This window comes from Pituophis catenifer, unplaced genomic scaffold (genome assembly GCF_029215685.1).
Source record: "Pituophis catenifer annectens isolate HBS135680 unplaced genomic scaffold, rPitCat1.0.hap2 SCAF_1, whole genome shotgun sequence".
Classification (NCBI taxonomy): domain Eukaryota; kingdom Metazoa; phylum Chordata; class Lepidosauria; order Squamata; family Colubridae; genus Pituophis; species Pituophis catenifer.
This window is the reverse complement of record NW_027256881.1, coordinates 253,212,330-253,231,352: the sequence shown is the minus strand read 5'-3', so window position 1 is coordinate 253,231,352 and position 19,023 is coordinate 253,212,330. Positions and strand designations below refer to the sequence as shown.

At 36.9% G+C, this 19,023-nt stretch overlaps 2 protein-coding genes, 1 long non-coding RNA gene and 2 other non-coding genes across 6 annotated transcripts in view; 3 read left to right on the top strand and 2 right to left on the bottom strand.

The window, feature by feature from the left end:
- DENND2B (DENN domain containing 2B) overlaps nucleotides 1-2,951 on the top strand; it is a 76,142-nt gene extending 73,191 nt beyond the window's left edge. For both annotated transcript variants that reach the window (XM_070957464.1, XM_070957465.1), the window contains 2 exons: nucleotides 1,903-1,989; nucleotides 2,319-2,951. In XM_070957464.1, the coding sequence (XP_070813565.1) occupies nucleotides 1,903-1,989; nucleotides 2,319-2,353 (122 nt within the window). In that variant the 3' untranslated portion in view covers nucleotides 2,354-2,951. The remainder of the gene's footprint in view (nucleotides 1-1,902; nucleotides 1,990-2,318) is intronic.
- A 3,808-nt stretch (nucleotides 2,952-6,759) lies between these two features.
- RPL27A (ribosomal protein L27a) lies at nucleotides 6,760-11,800 on the top strand. Its single transcript, XM_070933876.1, has 5 exons — nucleotides 6,760-6,850; nucleotides 7,448-7,511; nucleotides 9,537-9,612; nucleotides 10,498-10,672; nucleotides 11,610-11,800. The coding sequence occupies exons 1-5, from the start codon at nucleotides 6,848-6,850 to the stop codon at nucleotides 11,736-11,738; spliced, it is 447 nt and encodes a 148-aa protein (XP_070789977.1). The 5' UTR covers nucleotides 6,760-6,847; the 3' UTR covers nucleotides 11,739-11,800.
- On the top strand, nucleotides 9,912-10,042 carry LOC139309142 (small nucleolar RNA SNORA3/SNORA45 family). The gene has a single exon (XR_011599800.1). It is a non-coding gene; the product is annotated as a small nucleolar RNA SNORA3/SNORA45 family (small nucleolar RNA).
- Nucleotides 11,801-15,059: 3,259 nt separating the features above from the next.
- On the bottom strand, nucleotides 15,060-17,362 carry LOC139327603 (uncharacterized). The gene is made up of 2 exons (XR_011601677.1): nucleotides 17,160-17,362; nucleotides 15,060-15,171 (listed from the first exon to the last, which is right to left on the bottom strand). It is a non-coding gene; the product is annotated as an uncharacterized lncRNA (long non-coding RNA).
- LOC139309140 (small nucleolar RNA SNORA3/SNORA45 family) lies at nucleotides 16,509-16,640 on the bottom strand. The gene has a single exon (XR_011599798.1). It is a non-coding gene; the product is annotated as a small nucleolar RNA SNORA3/SNORA45 family (small nucleolar RNA).
- Nucleotides 17,363-19,023: the final 1,661 nt, after the last annotated feature.

The window sequence follows — 19,023 nt, the reverse complement described above, 5'->3', positions numbered from 1 at the left end:
GTTGAATCCCACCACTGAATCCATCCATCCATCCTCTGGCCTGCCCAACTCCAAAAAACAACACTGAGTGGCTTCACAAAATTGAAAAGAGAGAATAACCCAACTCTGAATTTAAGAACTGTAATTGCCCCAAGAGAACAATTGAATAAATAAAACTCTTGTATCACCTTATCAATTTCATAGATGGTATGAGGTGGAGTTGGAGAACTCCAACTTTCACTGCCAGAATTATACCTTTGGATACAAAGGTTTTTTTTTAGGATTTGTTAACAGATTTTAAAAGGAATCATATTGCATATTTTTTTGTACTTAATGCGTTTGATAGAGAAACTTACATAAATATTTTATTGCATGGCTCCAAGTAAGCTGATGGAACTAGTCAAAGAATATAGTTGGCAGATAAGTTTGGGAATGAAAGATCTGTTAGATCAGGGGTTCCCAAACTCTTCAGTTCATGTACCCCTTCAGGAAATTTCAAACTGTTCATTGACCATCAAACTTTTATTAAATAATTTACTAAACACTACTTTAACTAATAGTACTACAAATAATAATAGTAACAACAATGACTTCTTAGATAGTCCCATTGACCCTGCCTTTAGGGTCAATATCAATCACTGAGGAACTGTGTATTAGATCCTTTTAAATTAATAAGACGCATAAAACATGGCAGTTAAGATGTAGAGGATAATTTCCTTTGTCCTTTAAACAACTACATTAACTGTTTGCACTTGGTATAGTTCTATGGCTTTTACTACAGCTAACGATCAAGGAAGTGTCAGATTCCTTCTTATATAGCAATGCCATCTGTTGGGCTGTGCAGTTACGAATCAAGCTTTAGAAAGTCGAAGGGAGGCTTATGTTGTTCCCTCTGATTTGGAAACAATCTGCTTCCTAGATGAGAGAAGGAAACAAATAGGAAGATTCCTGATGCCTTTTGGAAAGATCACAATTGAGGCTCATTATATGAGAAGGTTAAGCCATGTAGGCTTCAAATATGCACACAATTTGTGCATCTTTCTCTCTCCCCCAGGCATCGAGACATTGTAGACATAATCAGTGAAAAAGCATAATCTGAAAAATATAAGCACTTGTGTGTTTTATCAAGTATTCCTATAGTAATGTAGATAGATTTCAGTGCCTCTATGGGGAAGGAACACACAGAAAAGTACTCTGTGGATAGCGATTGTCTAATAAATAGATATTATAATTCCCTTATTCCCTCTGATACTCAATTACAAAAGTCAGTTTGTAAGTGTATTATAGCCAACGTTTCTCAGCCTGGTTTCAATACTTCAAGAGATGATGGGGCATGTAATCTATAACAACTGGAAGGCACTAGATTGAGAAACACTGGACTACACTACTGTAAATCCCGGGAGTGAAAAAATGAAATGAAGGCAAAGCCGTTAGATCTTTTGTGGTCTGTTAAAAGCTAATCACTCACAGCTTCTTCCAGTTATAAGAATCATCCACAAATGAGAGTTATCACATGTTTAATTAATTTTAGTGGGGCTCTGTGCAGAAGAAATTGCATTGCCTTCAGACTTCATATTAACTGGACATACTCTGTAGTAGGCAAGACTTATAAGGTAGCAGATATTATGTTGAATTCAGCAAAAAAACCTTTTCCCTGGGACGTTTATGGAATGTGCACGATTGTATTAAGAAAATTAAAATACATCCTGAAAGCAGAGAACGTTTGTAACATGGATGAAAGAAAAAAATGCAACTCTATACATAGCAGAATGAAATAAAAGCCTTTGAAAAAAATGTGGAACAACATAAAAGCTGGGTGAAAGCTGGCTGTTGGGCTACATCAGAAATAAAAACTCTTTAAGACTTGATCCTCCTTTTTCTTGGACAAAACCCAGCCCTTTCTCTTTGATCCTCTTTCTGCAGGTCTTTTTGAACAGAGGGTTGAACAGTATTTGGAAGAACTTCCAGACACTGAACAAAGTGGAGTAAATAAATTTCTACGAGGCCTTGGTAAGGAATTTGGCTTTGAAATATTTGTATTTTGGAGACTAGGTTTGTAATACATATGGCACAAAGAGGCAAAAGTCCTTATATGAAGTATATTCTGCTTTAGAGGCTTCCTCAGTATACCCACATTGGCGGATTTAAAAGAAAAGCTCTTTATTAAGAATGAATTATAAAGTCTAAATAATACAGACAGGAATCCTTAAACTGGAATATCTATTTTTACCAACCAGCTAGAACCTGATTGCCAATTGGGAACTGTAGCGTTTTTTAAAAAATGTGTTTGATTTTTAATATGTGTAATAATGGGAGCCTTTTCAATTTTGCCATTGTAGGAAATAAAATGAAGTTTCTTCATAAGAAGAATTAATCCCTTTCCTGTGAGATGTGGATCGAAAGACTGTTTATGACACTGGGCACAGAACACAGAACACCACCTGCAGCTCTTCCGATGCTAGTGCTGGAGGGCACAGAATGAGCTGCTCACATGTTTAAGTGACTGCAAATCGAATTTTAACAGTGTGCCAGCAAAAATAATGTACTTGGTAGAGATTTGTAAATAATATGCTGCGCGGTAAGCTTTAACAATGTTTTTTGTAATGAGCACAGACAACTGTGGTAATGTTTGTATATTCCTGAAAAACAACAGGTGCTTTTTTTCTTAATTAGGGACTGAGTTATGCTTAGTGCAAATTGAATGGTGAATTATGTGCAGCTGACTGTCTCAGCAGAACCACTGACTCTGAAGGATGTTTGTTTAAGGCTGTGCTGTGGAAGTAAATGAACACCAGTGGGTGAATTCAGGGGTGGGAGAATTGGAAAGAGGACTGATTTTTTATATGACAGAGTTTATATTTTTCTTTAGCTTTTCTTTTAATTCATTTTTTCAAGGAAAATATCCTTTTGTTCTGCAGTAAGGTACTTGATTCACAATCCCAAAATATCTGTTATTTTGAATGATGGTCAGTAAATAGCAATGCACTCTGCACTATAATTGCTAAACATGAAGAAATCTGTTTTTTCCACACCTTGGCAGCAAATGACTAGATACATTGCATCCTTTTCTAGTGTATGTTTTATTTCTAATAAATTGTGTAAATACTTGTGTCAGATTTTCATAATCAGAAAACTTCTCAAATTCTGGCTATTTAAATAATGTGCTTCTAAAATGTTTTCATTGTCGGTAAATCGATTTACTTAGGTTAAAACTCTAGGTTACTAAAGGATTATTCTAACTTCAACAACTTTTTATTGTTTAGATATATGCAGGTTTGCACTGTAAATCAAGTTTGGATTATAAAGCCACACAGAGTTGCTTGACAGTATATCATATCAGCAGCATATAGATTTAATATATAAATCCCTAACAACCTATATCCATCCTACACCTCAAGCAAATCCTACTGAACTCAAAGAGCCTTTGGTTTGAATAATCCTTACTCTGAAAAGATGTCCTCTATGTCATGACAAAATAACATATACAATAGATTATACAAGTTGCTCCTATGAATCACAAGCACACTTTGACTTGTAAAATGAAATTTCTTATTACTGCTCCTCCTGTCACAAGCCATTGTCAGGAGTTGTAACATACAATATAATGCAAAGATGGATCCTATCACAGAATGGTAACATTCTGGATCATACCATGGACCAGGGGTGAAATCCTCCCTGTTCGGACCAGATCGGGCAATCCGGTAGCGATTGTGGCAGGTGGTTCGGAGAACGGGTAGCAATGGCGGCGCAAGGCTCCGCCCACCTGCCCGGGTGTCGTTACTTCTGAATTCTAACCAGGAAGTAATGTTTTTTACCCTCTGTACATGTGCAGGTTTTGCGCATGCACAGAGGGTCTGCGCGCGCATGTGATGTGCACATGGGGCGTGTGTACTTCCGAACTGGTAACAAAGGTAAGTAGATTTCACCCCTGCCATGAACCTATTTGGCAGTGGATTCCAGCCAGATAAATTGCATAATACATGGATGAATGTATAGTAAAATCATAATATATAAAACTATTAGGGGAGCGAGAAGGCTTGCAACACCCAAATGTCTGTTAAATCTAAATTTATGTCACTGGTATCTTTATTCACAATATTTGTAAATTGCCCCATAACAAAATGATGTTTTAGAGTAGTACAAGCAGGTAAGAATGTAACAATCTCAACAATAAATATCAAGGCTAAATCAGATTGCTGTCCACATTCACCCTGCAAGGCCTTCAGAAATTCAGAGGGTCAGGGTCAAACACGTCTCCAGAAGCAGCAACTTCTACAATGCAAGGCTCTGTATAAACAAAGCTGAGTCTAACCACTTTTCATGCAGTGTTTAAACTGGGGAATTGGCAGAATCCCACTTGATAAAGTAGTTGTAGTCCTGATAAATCCCAGTGGCATGCCATTTATAAGCTTTATAAGTAATGACCAGCCAACCAGTAGTTCTCCACTGCTGTATGACTACTACATTTGCACCAGCTATAGCTTCTGAATAGCTTTATATCACTAAAATGTTAAAGCCAACTCTGTCAATATCATTAACATGTTTAAAACCAACTGTCAATTCATCTCATTTGACTAATTTGTATGATCTGCTTGATCATACAAATAATATAAATATTTGAGAAATACATGGTTAGTGTAGATCAGAATGCAGCATTAATAGTGAATTTAGATGACTTTAGGAAACCAGTTGTGCAATTATAAGTGCTGCTCTAGTTAAAATGCATTCTGTTTTCAAAGAAGGTATAACATGCCTTTTAAAGCAATACAATGCCCTAAAAAGGGCACTATTATCACCAGTCCTTGTTGGTCATAACTGGTTATACATACATTCTTATATTTTCTTTTTAAACACACACCTCTGAAATCTAGCAAAGACAGTTCCACTTCGTTAAATCAATGGCTGAAATTCTATACTTTTGAAAACTAAAAATGTGAGAGAGGGAGGAGAGAAGGCTATTGGAACTACACATGAATGCAGCATGAATCTTCTGGATCCCAGCAAGTTTGATAATTCTGTCTACTTATAAGAGTTAAAACAGATATTTCACCTCAGTGATGCTTGGATATCAACTTTCTCATAGTGTGCATATTTAAATCAGAAGAGTCTTTTAGGCAAATTTTTTAGATTCACTTTGTTATGTGATGCATTAACTCTACCTTTTTAGAACAGGTAAGATAGCCATTGAATTTGCTAAACTTGCACAAGAGCAGCAGCCAAAGCCAGACATCTATTTATGTACCCATTTCATCAGAAGCAAGTTTTACTGAGCTTTAGGGGAGTTGTAACCTCAACAATGTTCGATCTAAAGCTTGGCAGAAACCTGGCAAGTGTAGTCTGTTGCTTGTTTACACCACAGCAGGGAATGGATGAAATAGTTCACACTGTAGTTGGCCAACTGGGGAATTCTGGGAGTTAAAAGTTAAATATCTTAAAACATTTAGAAAGGCCAGTTCTTTAAGAGAAGTAAAAATAATTAAAAAATGCTGTACAAGAGAAGCAGAGAGAGAGAGAATGTGTTTGTGTCTCTCTTTAACACAAGAACTATATCCCTGAGCTGCAAGCAGAGCATTAATCTCACACACATGGACAGAAGGAGAAATGGCACAGCGAGAGTTCAATCAATTTAAATTCCTGTAGTTAGGGTTGCCAGGTCTGCTTCCAAAAAATAGCGGACAAGGGGTGGGTGGGGGTTAAGTAGTAAAAAAATAAAAAAAATTTTTACAATTAAATTATATATTTTCTTTTAACATTTTAACACGTATTAAAATAATAACTTCAAAACTTTACTTAAAATTCAAAACATCAAATATATTATAATATGTAAAATATTAAATTACATTTTAATTTCATCATAAAGCTTTTGAATTAAAAAAAATGTCCACTATTTTGTGAAAAAAAAATAGTGAACATAATGTGTGTCTGCTCAAATAGTGGACACCTGGCAACATTACCTGTAGTCGGATTTTTGCTGTTTTACACTCAGGTGAGGACATTGATTTAAAAAATCACACAATTAGATGATTTATTTAATGTACAACTACAGTCCCTTAAGAGAAATCAGATTATTGACTAAGCCTTTCCGAGGAACCCACATTCCTGTCCTTTTAAAGGCTGTGTAAGGGCCAGAAATTCAAGAAATAGAGCACTCCTCATCGTGGAAGAGTAATCAGGGTTATATTAGGGGCAGGGCTCTCCAAATTTAGCAACTTTGAAAACTTGTGAACTTCAACTCCCAGAATTCCTTAGACAGCCATGCTGGTTGGGGAATTCTGGGAGTTGAAGTCCATAAGTCTTAAAGTCGCCAAGTTTGGAGACCCCTGCATTAAGGGGCTATATAGTATACCCATGAAATGTCTGCCTGCCGTGGCGGATTATTTTAGGGAGGCAGCCTTTGAGAAGCGGGTCTCATTTCTTGGGTTGAAAGAATAGCAGGACAGAGCTGTTACAGAGCGTCTTCTTTGAAGCGCTTATTTATAAATAAAACAAATTAAAATTATGCCCAATGCCAAACTTTTTTCGTTAGTGTTTTATTTAGGCAGCCAACCCCACCATAAAAAAGTTATTTTGAAAAACCAGGAAGGAAAACGGGGTAGGATTATCAAAAGCGAAACGAAAAAAAAAATTCTTTCACAACAGCCTTCATTCTTTCAAAATTCCTAAATTGCTACCAAGTTTAAAGAAAGGCCCACTTCGGAAAAACCGGAAGCGGAAACGGGAGCATTTGAGACTCTCTCTCTCTCTCTCTCTCTCTCTCTTTCTCTCCTCAAGAGATCGCGAGAAAAGAACTTTTCCCGGAGGGGGACGCGAAATCTCGCGAGACCTTGCTTCCAACTTCCTTCGTTCTTTTTGTCGCCGATCGAGCAAGATGGTAGGTTGGGAACAACGTGGTTAGTCTCGGGCTCGGGGGTTTCTGGCCCCTTTTTTTCGGGACAGGGAGACGCCGCGCGGGTTTCGCTTGCTGCTCTTGCCGGGGCTGCCCAGGCCTTTGCCTGTATGTCTCTCCATATTCCGAGGAGAGGTTGCCCTGAGGGCGGGAGACTTCTCCGGCGGAGGGCTGGGCTGGTGGGGGGGGGGGGGGGAAGGCGACCCTCGTTAGATTTACATGGAAGGACGGGAGCGACAAGAAGACGTTGACTCGGCCCAGTTTTAATTTTGTTGGGTTTGGGTTTAATTATTTGTTGGGGTTGGACCGAAGCCCACCATTCCCTGAAAGAAAGTGATCGAAGAGTCGCCTGTCTTGCCACCACTACAACAACAACTTTCCTCTGGTTTTTCCTACGTTTTTCCTACATTTTTTTAAAATAAAAAAAACCCTAAATAATCAGTGAAGCAGACCCAATGCAAAAATTTGGTTTCTTTGTGTAAAGATTGAAGAGAACCTTCCGCAGAGTTGGGCGAAATAAAGGGAGGGGATTTCAAAAAGTAGGGTGCATTATAACCAAGTTTGTTTTTTTACATTTTTAAGCCTTCCAGACTGAGGAAGACAAGGAAACTAAGGGGGCACATCAGTCATGGCCATGGACGTATTGGTAAGCACTAGTGATATAAAGGTTTTGGAAATTTGGAAAAGACAGATTTTTTTCTCCCTCATGCTATGAAATTAGAAATCCTGGGAAATACACAAGCACACATTTTTTGAATTGTTTTTATATTATTACTTTAGCTAAACAATGCATAGTAACAGTTTGTTGTATGGAAAAATTATGGAATTTACTGAGGTGAGTTATATGAATGCTTAAATTTGTAACAAATATCAAATGCCCTATTTGGTATTGCTATCATCTAAGAATGTTAGGATGGAGAGCACTCAAAATATAGATCAATGTAGGTCTTTGATTTCTTCTTTTGAAAAACAGATTTGCACCTTATTTTGCTTCTGATGAGGTAGGATATTTTGTTCGTGTTCAGAATGTATTGCCTTGAGAGTTGCAGGGTTTTAAATTATTGAGATGAATGTTCTGGCTTCTATCTTATAATACTTTTATTGCAGTAGTAGCATTGTCTGATTTTGTCTGTAATACCCTATTTAGTGGGCATTTTTAATTGTGAAAATATTTACTCAGAAGTCAAGTAATAACTTAACAAATGACATCAGAAGGTTATTTTGGATTGCAGCCCTGAAAATGCTGTGCAGATTAGTGCAATTAATGCAGTATAATTAGGTAAATAAATTTGCTGCTACAGTTTTATATATACATAAAGAGAACAGCAGATATAGAATAGAATAGAATTCTTTATTGGCCAAGTGTGATTGGACACACAAGCAATTTGTCTTTGGTGCATATGCTCCTAGAGTACATAAAGAAAAAATAAAATATATTCATCAAAAATCATAAAATACAACACTTAATGATAGTCATAGGATACTAATTAGCAATCAAATCATACTAGGAAACAATAAAAATATAAGTTATAAAGATACAAGCAACATGAATATAGCCATAAGTGGGAAAAGATAGGTACTAGTAAGGATGAGAAGGAAGAATAGTAATACTATTACTTAGTAGTTAATTTGACAGTGTTGTGGGAATTAGTTGTTTAGCAGAGCGACGCCATTTGGGAAAACACTGTCCTTGTGTCTTGTTTTGATGTGGAGAGCTCTATAGTGTTGTTTTGAGGGTATAAGTTGAAACAATTTATGTCCAGGATGTGAGGGGTCTAAATATTTTCACAGCCCTCTTTTTGACTCGTGCAGTATACAGGTCCTCAATGGAAGGCAGGTTGTTAGCAATTGTTTTTTCTGCAGTTCTAATTATCCATTGAAGTCTGTGTCTGTCTTGTTTGGTTGCAGAGCCAAACCAGACAGTTATAGAGGTGCAGATGACAGACTCAATAATTCCTCTGTAGAACTGAATCCGCAGCTCTTTGCTTTTAGTATATTTACTTGCTTTTAGTATATGAAGATTAGAACAGAGGTTACCAAAAAGCAATGAATAATTCACAGTTAAGCTTCTCTTAGTGAAGATGGCAACATCATCTATATCAGAATAGAGGAATTTCATGTTCTAGATGCTGTTGAATCAGTAGAAATAAGCATTATCTATGCTGACAACACTAACTTCCAAAAGGCCATAAGCTTCCATCTTTGGCTGCCAAGATTTATGTTGAATTTGACTATTGATGTAGATTGGCTTGCATAACATCTTCATGTGACATACCTGGTGTTTGTACTATCTTCCCTGAAGAAGGGTTAATAATCAGTCTCAAAGGCAAGACACAAAAACAGTTCTGTCTAGATATTCCAAGTCTTCAACATCTGTGACAGTGATTGCTTTGTTATCTGTGCAGATTCAAAGTATCTACATGATTTATTAGAATGAAACTTAAAGGATAATTATTACATTAAAACAAATGTGTGTCCAACCTTGGCAACTTTTAAGACTTGCAGACTTCAACTTCCAGAAATCCCAGCCAGCATGGGAAGTCTTAAAAATTGCCAAGGTTGAACACTCCTGCATTTGAAAAAGGCTAAAATTAACACATTAAGTAGTATTCGAGACGGAATAACTTTTCTAGATTAAATTCCAATTAATGGCTTTTGTTGTTTATCATAGGCAAACACAGGAAGCATCCAGGAGGCCGTGGAAATGCTGGCGGTATGCACCACCACAGAATTAACTTTGACAAATAGTAAGCTACTTTTCCTTTTTATCTCACAACTGCCTTTTGTATTTTAGTTTTGTGTAATAAAAAGAGCAGATCTACGTTATGAACCAAGATCAGCTTTCATATCCTGAATACATTTTGTTACCTACCTGAAACAAAGCTGTATACAGTCCTCTGATACTTACCCACTATTTGAGTTTTCTGGATAGGTGATGGAAATTGCCCAGTTCAACACATCTAAAAATTGGGGGAAACTGTTTTAATACAATCTTTAGGATTGCAGTTGTCATTTATAATTCATTGTCAGAAGTAACTTACAAATAGCTGAGACTAGAGTCACATCTTGGTACTGCCAGTGATCATGGTGTGCTATTGTACTCAGAGAGTAACAACTGACCTTTATTCACTGACTGTCTCTTTCCCAACACAGTCAGCCACCAGGTTAGTAACAGAAGGCTCTAAATGGTTAAGAAATTACATGTTTTCTAAAATGAAATGATGTAACTAGCCATTGTTCTTCCCTGTTACAGCAACATTTTTATACCTTGCCATTGATGGATCCTGGTATTTCTGCTTGGAAATAGAAATGGCATCTAGGCATAGTAGATGGAGGGGAATAGCATTGAGTACAGGGAATGAATTTGTAATAACCATATTAATATAATTAGATTTTATGTGTTGAACTAAGTTCTTCAATAAATCTTCCGATTTATTATGACATTAAGTCATGAACTGAAGACAAAAGGCATTCCTTCTATAAAGTATGTTGTAGAATACCCTGTGGTAAGACGGGTGGCCAATAAATTAGATGATGGATGGATGTCTTTTGTATTTTCTATTTAAGTTACCAGTGAGTATCATAATGCATTGGCCAGTAAATTTACTTTGCATGTAATTTTTTTCCCCTAGCCACCCTGGTTATTTTGGAAAGGTTGGTATGAGACATTACCACTTGAAAAAGAACCAACACTTCTGCCCGACAGTGAATCTGGATAAGCTCTGGACGCTTGTTAGTGAGCAAACAAGGCTGAATTATGCGAAAAATCCAGCAGGACTAGCTCCAGTTATTGATGTTGTACGCTCTGTAAGTGAGGTCATCTGTTTTTTGAAAATTCCTATTATGTTTGCCTATTCCAGTACATGAGCAACTTACATTAAAATATACAATTCAAAAGGGAACGGTACATCCAGTGCACAAGATAGGCTAATGTAAAGGGTCTTCTGGCCATAGCTGCCATGAAGCAATACCTGTGAATCCAAGAGGCCCGCCCAAGTTGTGCATCAGTCTAAAATGGAGAAGAGTAACCTTATCCAATACCAGTGATGTCAGTGATGAAAACATCCCCAACCCGTGGGGTGGGGGACAAACAGTCATAGCTACTTAGTTTTGATTAAGGTGAAGTCCATCCAGATCCAAACATCTCAGTTATATGATTTTACAAATTAAAATATCATCTTTCAAGATTTTAATGAGAGAATACAAACTTGGGACTATAATAATCATGTTAAACTAAAATGAAACTGAGTAAAATGACAGTATGCTCTTACTCAAATAGAATTATGCTATAAAAGATAAAGGTTTCCCTTGTCAAGCTGTCTGCAACTCTAGGGGGCAGTGTTCATCTAGCTGAGGGAACCAGCATTATCAAAGACTTCCATGGTCCATGACTATACGCCGAGATTTACAGAATGCTGTTAACTTTCCACCAAAGTGGCACCTATTTATCTACTTGCATTTGTTTGCTTTCTAACTGATAGGTGGACAGGAGCTGGGGCAAGGTGGGAGCTTACCCTGTCATGTAGTGCTTTGGTCTTGGATTGCCAGCCTTCTAGTAAATTGTATACACAAGCTAAAGAGGACTGCTGATCAGTGCTTCCCCCTCCCATTAAATCCATAAAGGCGTCAATTATGAGAGTTTATATACAATATTTAAAAACACCTGTCGATTTTATTGACGCTATGAGTAATGACTCCAAGAAACTACATGTTAATTGAAAGCTTGTGTTTTGATATTTTCCAGGGGTATTACAAAGTCCTGGGCAAAGGAAAGCTGCCCAAGCAGCCTGTCATTGTGAAAGCAAAATTCTTCAGCCGAAGAGCAGAAGAGAAAATCAAGGAAGTTGGAGGAGCCTGTGTTCTAGTGGCATAAATGTTTCTATATGTACGCAAACTCAAATCACAGGCATGAATAAACTATTTCAAATGTTGGAATGATTTTTCATCAGAATATTCTCGCAATTATATTCAATACTAGAAAGTTGATTTTGAGAGGAATTGTAGAACTGGAAGATAACATTTAGGCCACCAATCCAGTTTCCAGATTTGAGTTATTGAGGAACTAGGAAACCACATCTTCCCTAGTTAATTGATTCCACTATCAAAACTATAATTAGGATGTTTTTTCCAGTGCTTAAGGCAGAATATTCCATGTTAATTATCTTGCATTGTGGGGTAATAGAAAATAGGCCAGTCATTTATATATTGTCCCTAGAATTTAAGTGTTGTATTTGCATCTTCTCAATAAAAATAATTCCCACAATCCTTTAACATGGGATTTTGTTCCACTTCCAATTACCCATTGCTATTTTCTTCTGAATATTATATAAACATTTTGTGGCAGTAGGAGACACCCCAACTTATTTTAAACCCTATGTTGTCAGTGTTTGGTAGGATTACATCTACCCCTTGGAGAAGCTGAAATAAGTATGAATACAGCTAAGACACATCAAATGTCTTGACAATGGTCCAGCTGTAGCCACCTCTATCTGCCTAGTTAATGGGGAAGAACCTAGTGATGTGTGCAAGAATGAACACTTCACTCAGGCATTTCTCTCCTGAGATCGGATTTTGATGCTGCATGGGAAGGAGGGTTAAAATGATACCACCTTCCTTAATTAGAGATGTCTCATAAAATGGGACAGAAAGCAAGAAAGGAGTCAAGTTTAGGAGTTGACAGAAGTGGGAAAACACAAAGGCAACATCTCGGCAGCAGTCTCTCTACGGCAAAAGAAAACTACAAGGCTAGCTGAGGGAGCTCTGAGTGGGAAGAGCAAGTCTTGGCCTGCAAGTGTAGTGTGCAGCAGCTCAGAAGCAGAATTCAGATTTGTTCCAGAAATGGGTGGGGGAGAAAAAAATCTATTCACCAATCCAGAAGAGCAAAAAAGCATTTTCACATTCAAATGGACAGAATGGGCAAGAACTGAAGACTTGGCGGTGGGAAGAAAAGGCAAGACTGAAAAAGTTAAGATGGGACTACAAACAGGAATTTGGTGTAGACCATACTTTTAAATTTATAGTAGTAGATTGTAGACGAAGACAGGAAAATAAAAACAATTACTAAGATTGGAAGGAACAGGAATTTGTTATAACAAGTTTTGTAAGAAAATATAAATGCAGTGTAATCTATCAGATTAAGGGGGAAAAAAACGATGTGTGAGACACTAGCACTTTCTGGCCAAAGGTGTTGCATACTATTCCAAAAAAATGATTTGGCCCAGTTGGTGTCTGTTGAAAGACCATTAGAAAAATATAACTAGGTAATTAGTGATATGGACCCAGTGTGATGTGCCCAGAATGTAAGAATATTACAGGTGACAAGCAGACCAGTACAGAATACAAAGGGCAATTAATTTTCTATAATTTTAAAATTATAATTCTATTGATGGAAGGAAAAAAAGCTGCCTTTTTGCAGTTGCACTGTAACATTACTTTTATGATCCTTTTGCAGATACTATTGCCAAGCCAAGTAACCCCCCTCCTATATCTGCAGATTTCCTTAACTAAAGCACTGTACTTGTCAAGCGGGTAGAACATCTTTGTTGAGGAAAATGCTAGAATGTTAAAATCTGTTGGAATAAAGGCAGGGCATTCACACTGAAATGTCTAGTATTTGGAGTTTTTGGACAGACCAAAGCAGTTCTTGCTGTGCCCTACTAACTTGGGAAATTCATTATTACAAGACTATCCCGAGTCTGTAATGAGATGGAATTAAGGTAAATAAGAGAAAATAAAAGGTGAATAAAAGAAATAATCATTCCAAGTCAGGTATATAAAGTCAGATCAAATCCTATGAACTCTAAGCAACCTTTGAATGAGCTCATCTATTCACTTAAGGATACGTGCTGGCTAAAGGCAGCTGGACTGCCTTATTAGTCAAATATATCTTCTGATGAGGCTCAACTGTCATCCAGCAGAAAAGTTAAGAGGAGTTTGGTGAATGGAACTAAGCAATTAGTTCATGGATGTCCCCATAATCACTTGACCTATGGCCCTGTGTCAAACCCACTGATTCTATACATCTTAACAGAATCAAATGTGAACATCTGGACGGATACAGGGGATACAAAAAGTTATTTATTGTTTAAAAGTATAGTCATAATTTCTGCATTTACACATTACAGCTTTTAAAGAACAGTTGTAAAACATAAAGTGATGGGTTAGTTAAGGTATAATGGTTTAATCATGGAGTAGTGAAAATGTATAGCCAAAATAATTGTATTAAGTAGTAGGTAATGGTTTGATAATTAGTAAAGTGAAATGTATTTTTAATGTAACCATATATGGAAGCCGGAAAAGGCTCATGGAACTCTGTCTTAAAAACATATTTAAGTAATAGAAAAATGACCCATCTTCATTCAGGTTGCAACATTCAAACATAGCCCTGAATCTTTGCGCAAATAAACAGATCTGTCTGACCCAGGAATGTGCTTCAGCTCCTTATTTCTACAACAGTAAGAGAGCGGAGTTCATTCATGAAAAGCAAGGGCTATTAGTCTGGAAGACATAGACTCTTAAGGTTGAAGGTAGTACACTTCCAAATACTAATTTCAGGGGAACCATTGCGGAAAAGGTATCACCAAATGTTTGTAACCACCCGAGGCAAATGGTTGGCCATGAGAAAATGGTGAACTGAGAAAGATTTGATCTGACTGCAGGGCTATTTTCATGTTCAGTAGGTAACTTACTTTCAACCCATATATCTAATTTAAAATTTTGCTTTTCTTCTAGACTATTAGCTATCTTAACTCATGTAATCTACATCTCTGATAAGCATTCCCTCTCACTACCATTGAAATTAACAACTAAAAACCTAGAGTTGAACCTTGTACGGTTTTTTCCCATCTGAAACTTTTAAAAATATTTTTACAAGCTTTGAACTTTGCAGTTTCTTCTATCCATTCCTCACTGCCTCCTTTCTAGGTCTGAGGGAGAGAAAATGGTTCAGGTTCACCCAGTTTGCTTTGTGCCTGAGGCGGTACTAGAACTCGTGATCTCAGAGTTTCTAGCTTGATGCCTTAAACCGCTACACCAAACTGGTTCTCCATAATAAATAAAAATGTCTTTTAATTAATAAGTCACATCATCTTACTATATAAATACAGGATCTTGCCAATTGAAGTTGTAGAACTTGGGAATTTCATTTCACCCCTCAAAATCTGATGCCCAAATAATTAAGCAGAAATCAATCGGCTTCGGTTTTTATATATTTTTATTGAAATATAAACATCACTTTGTCAGCTGCAGATGAATTCTGTAATCAATTATTAAAGCACCTTCTTCTTTCCACCAATTCTGTAGTAACCCTGAAAAAAAAAAATCAAAAGTCAGTATTGAATCTATAATCAGGCTTGTTGTGTCTATTAGTCTATAGCAATGCAGCAGCCTCTCTTCAATTACCAAAACAGTAAACCTTATCTTTTACCAGCTACACCGGGCCTTCTTCCTGAGGCTGCTTTTCTCAAGCCACATGGACTACTCTCTCCAAATAGGGCCTCATGAACAGGCGGGAGAAAAATGGTTGGGTTAATGGAAAGGTAAAGCTAGGAATCCAGAACATAGTGGCGGGGCAACTGGGGCTTTGCACAATGATGCTAGCATGGTTGGCTGGAGTGTGGGGAATTAGGTGGCATTTCTCAGTGGCAGTGGTGGCGCTGAGGCTGGATGAGCCTGCTGAAGGCTCTCAGCCTCTTACTTCAGCCCCAACGCTGGATGTTGAGCTGCTGTGCAGAGGGGCCAAAAAGGTGTGTATAAGCAATGAACTAAGATTAGTAGTCTTCCTACAGGAATCATAGCACAGCTAAATATATCGCAATGCAACTCTAGCTCCATGGAAAGAAAAGATTTAACTTACTGTTTGCCAAACAATGTAACAAATCTAACAAAACCTGATATGTTAATATCTACAGAAATACATCGGACAATCTAGATTCTGTAATCCTATGGAGAATTCTACACAAACATAGGATTAGGCAAATCCTGACTGACTGATAGAGAATTTTAAAATTTGCTAACTACAGTAAGTTTAAAAATATATGAAAGGGGAAAATCAAAAATCAATGCCCAATTGAAAACATCTGAAATAATTATAATAGCTCATAGAATACAATAATCAACTAATTATCCATGTTTTGGGGCACAATTTCAGGTATGAGTCAAACCCATTTTGGAACATAATTGAGTTATCTCACTACCAAGCAATTGCTTTTTATAATTTATTTACAAATAACATAATAGTTATGTTATTACTAGTACTAATAATATTACTAGTAGTAGTACTAGTACTAAATACTAGTAGTTCTAGTCTTTTATTCCCTTTTTGAAGAATTTGTTTCTTTTAGAAAGCAAAATAGGTCTGTCCCTTTTGCTCTCTATTTTGTTTTTAAATGTTAAGTGAATGCTACTTTCATCAGAACTACCATGTCCACCACAAGCTATCTCCTATCTCCAGCAATGCAGTGAAAGTTTGTTGTAATTCATACCATGTTTGTTTGTTTGTTTATTATTTATTTTTCAGATTTCTATACCGCCCTTCTCCTTTCGGACTCAGGGCGGTGAACAGCAAAGATAAAAAACATTTATACACAAAAGTTAAAAATAGATTTAAAATAATTAAATAAGTTTGGCCCGTAATTTAAAACCAACCTGTTACCAACCTGGCAGCTGAGTCTGCTAATGAATCACAGAGTCAGTGAATAAAGGTCAGTCATTATTCTTCGAGGACTATAGCACACCATGACGACTGATGGCATCTAGATGTGACTCTAGTCTCGGTCACAAATTATTTCTTGCTGATCAGCATAGTAAGATTAATTCCATCCGTATTTATGGTACATATGACTGCATTATTATTTGCAGCATTCAAAAGAAACTGACCAAAAATTAATATACACCAGCTTTTGTCAAACCAGTAGAAACGCAGGAATATTGTACATGTTTAAGTTTGGAAAAAAAAGGATATAAAAAGTTTGTGTTCAAACACTACGCTGCCCCGAGTCTACAGGTTTAGTCTGAATCTTGGAAATCGTCCTGAAAACCCAATATTTTGGCCATCGCTATTTCTTTTTCTGCAGAAGCGCAAAATTTAATTTGTAATTGACCTCATTTAAATATTTTTTTTTTAAAAAATAATCTTTTCCACCCTACCATTGCTATGACTTGATAGTCCTAAGGTGATGTTTTAGCTTTCCGTGCATAACGTAATACCACCGATTTTTTTTTTTTTTTAGAATTAAATAAAACCAACCGACGCTGCTTACTTGCTTTCCCCCTAACAGCCCCTAGCGAGACTTACCATCTTCGTCGAGCGCGGCACAGGAAAGACCAATGAAACGGAAGACGTGTTTCTTTAATAACGTTTCCCAGCATGCTCTCGGAGAAAAGACGCGGGAAAGGGAAACATAGCCATTCAACATCCGATAACGGCCGGAAAGAGCCGGTAGTAGCTATGGTCCGTGCTAGCCCTCGATAACTCTATGGTAGAAACTAGAGACGTTCGTTCCCCATGGCGTCCTTAAAGTTGTATTATGCTGGTGAGACTCCGCCTCTCTCTCTCTCTCTCTCTCTCTCTCTCTCTCTCTCTCTCTCTCTCTCTCTCTCTCTCAATAACAATGATGTCATCGCGCGCTCTGAGCCGGCATTTTTGATTTGATCGGAGAAGTCACGTGGGAGAATACAAAGCAGCTGTTTTGAGGCGAGAGGTTGAGCTCCAACTTCAGCTCCTATTAAGCTGAAGTTGGTGATTTGTTAGCGGTTGCTCGTCGTTTAGTTGAATTTATAAATATACAATTCTGACTAAACTGCGCATGGCAGATTTTTTTTTTACGATGATTTGTTATTTGCGAAATAAAACGAAAAGTTACAAGGAGCATGTTATTCGGTTAACATGAGCAGGTTTATAACAAGCTCTATATTTTGAAAATATAGCAAGGAGGCTTGAGGCTCCTTAACTTTCTTAGCTTTTTTGGTCGTATTTGCTCCAAATACTATCGTAGCTGTTCATCTAGGAAACTACTGAAACGTGTTTGTTCAGGATTTTAATATTCTGTTGCTGTGAACTTGCAAAGAATGTTACCATTGATTCAAAAAACAACTGTATAACAGCATTACACGGAAGTGTGCATGTGGCTTGCTGAGGTTTTTTTTTTTTTTTTAGTAATGGTTACTAATGGGATTATTGATGCATCAACAAATTGACCCCCAGATAATTGGAATCGGAACCAATCAGAATAAATTCCAGCCAATACTTCAGATGTGGATATGAATAGTAAACTTGAAATGAGTTTTTTTCTAGAAAAAGGGTGTGTTTTTTTTGCTTACCCTTAAATATGCTTGATTCTGCATCTGTTCAATGAAAATTATACAATATGCATTAAATATTAAACCAAAGGCAAGCATCCATCCTTAATTATTTTACAGTTTATGATGAAGAGAAGGTGATAGTTTTCTTGGAATTCTGTGGAATAGTAATGGAATTAATTTTAGGAAGGAGTTCAGTGGCAAGAAGCTCACAAGCGAAAATGATTGCATGGCAACTAACATTAAAATAGATCAAATATTATTTTTCCATTTGAGAAAGAATATTCTGTCAGGATTCGGTTACAAAGTTTTGCATGGTTTGCAAAAAGAGCCAATGAACTGATCCTGGGAGAAATGCACTGATACTTGAGACAACAATTAGCAAACAGAAACTTAAATACTTTGGAGAAATGATGCAAGTATATGAAGAATTAGCAAAAAACCTACCATATAGCAATGGTAAATGGAAGATGGTAAATGGAGGACATCAGAAAGATTAATCGGAATGTCTCTGAAAGGGCTCAAAATTCCTGCCAAGGACAGATGGAGAGGGAAAGCATTTATACAGGCAACAGAAGCTGAGCCTGATGCTAATAGTGGTACCTTAAGATGTTCAGTTATTCTATTGTACTACTTCTGAATGATACCCACACCATGATACAAACCTATATGTGTCTACTCAGGAATAAGTCCTAATAATACAGTGGTACTTATGTTCAGGTAGGTGCACATGATTGTAATTGTAATTTTTAACGATACGGTGTGGTTTTTTTTAAAAAAAATCTTCAGGTTTATTTGAGGTAACTTGAAGATGCATCAATTTCTGGAAACCTGTCTTTCCCCAATAAACAGTGTTGTTA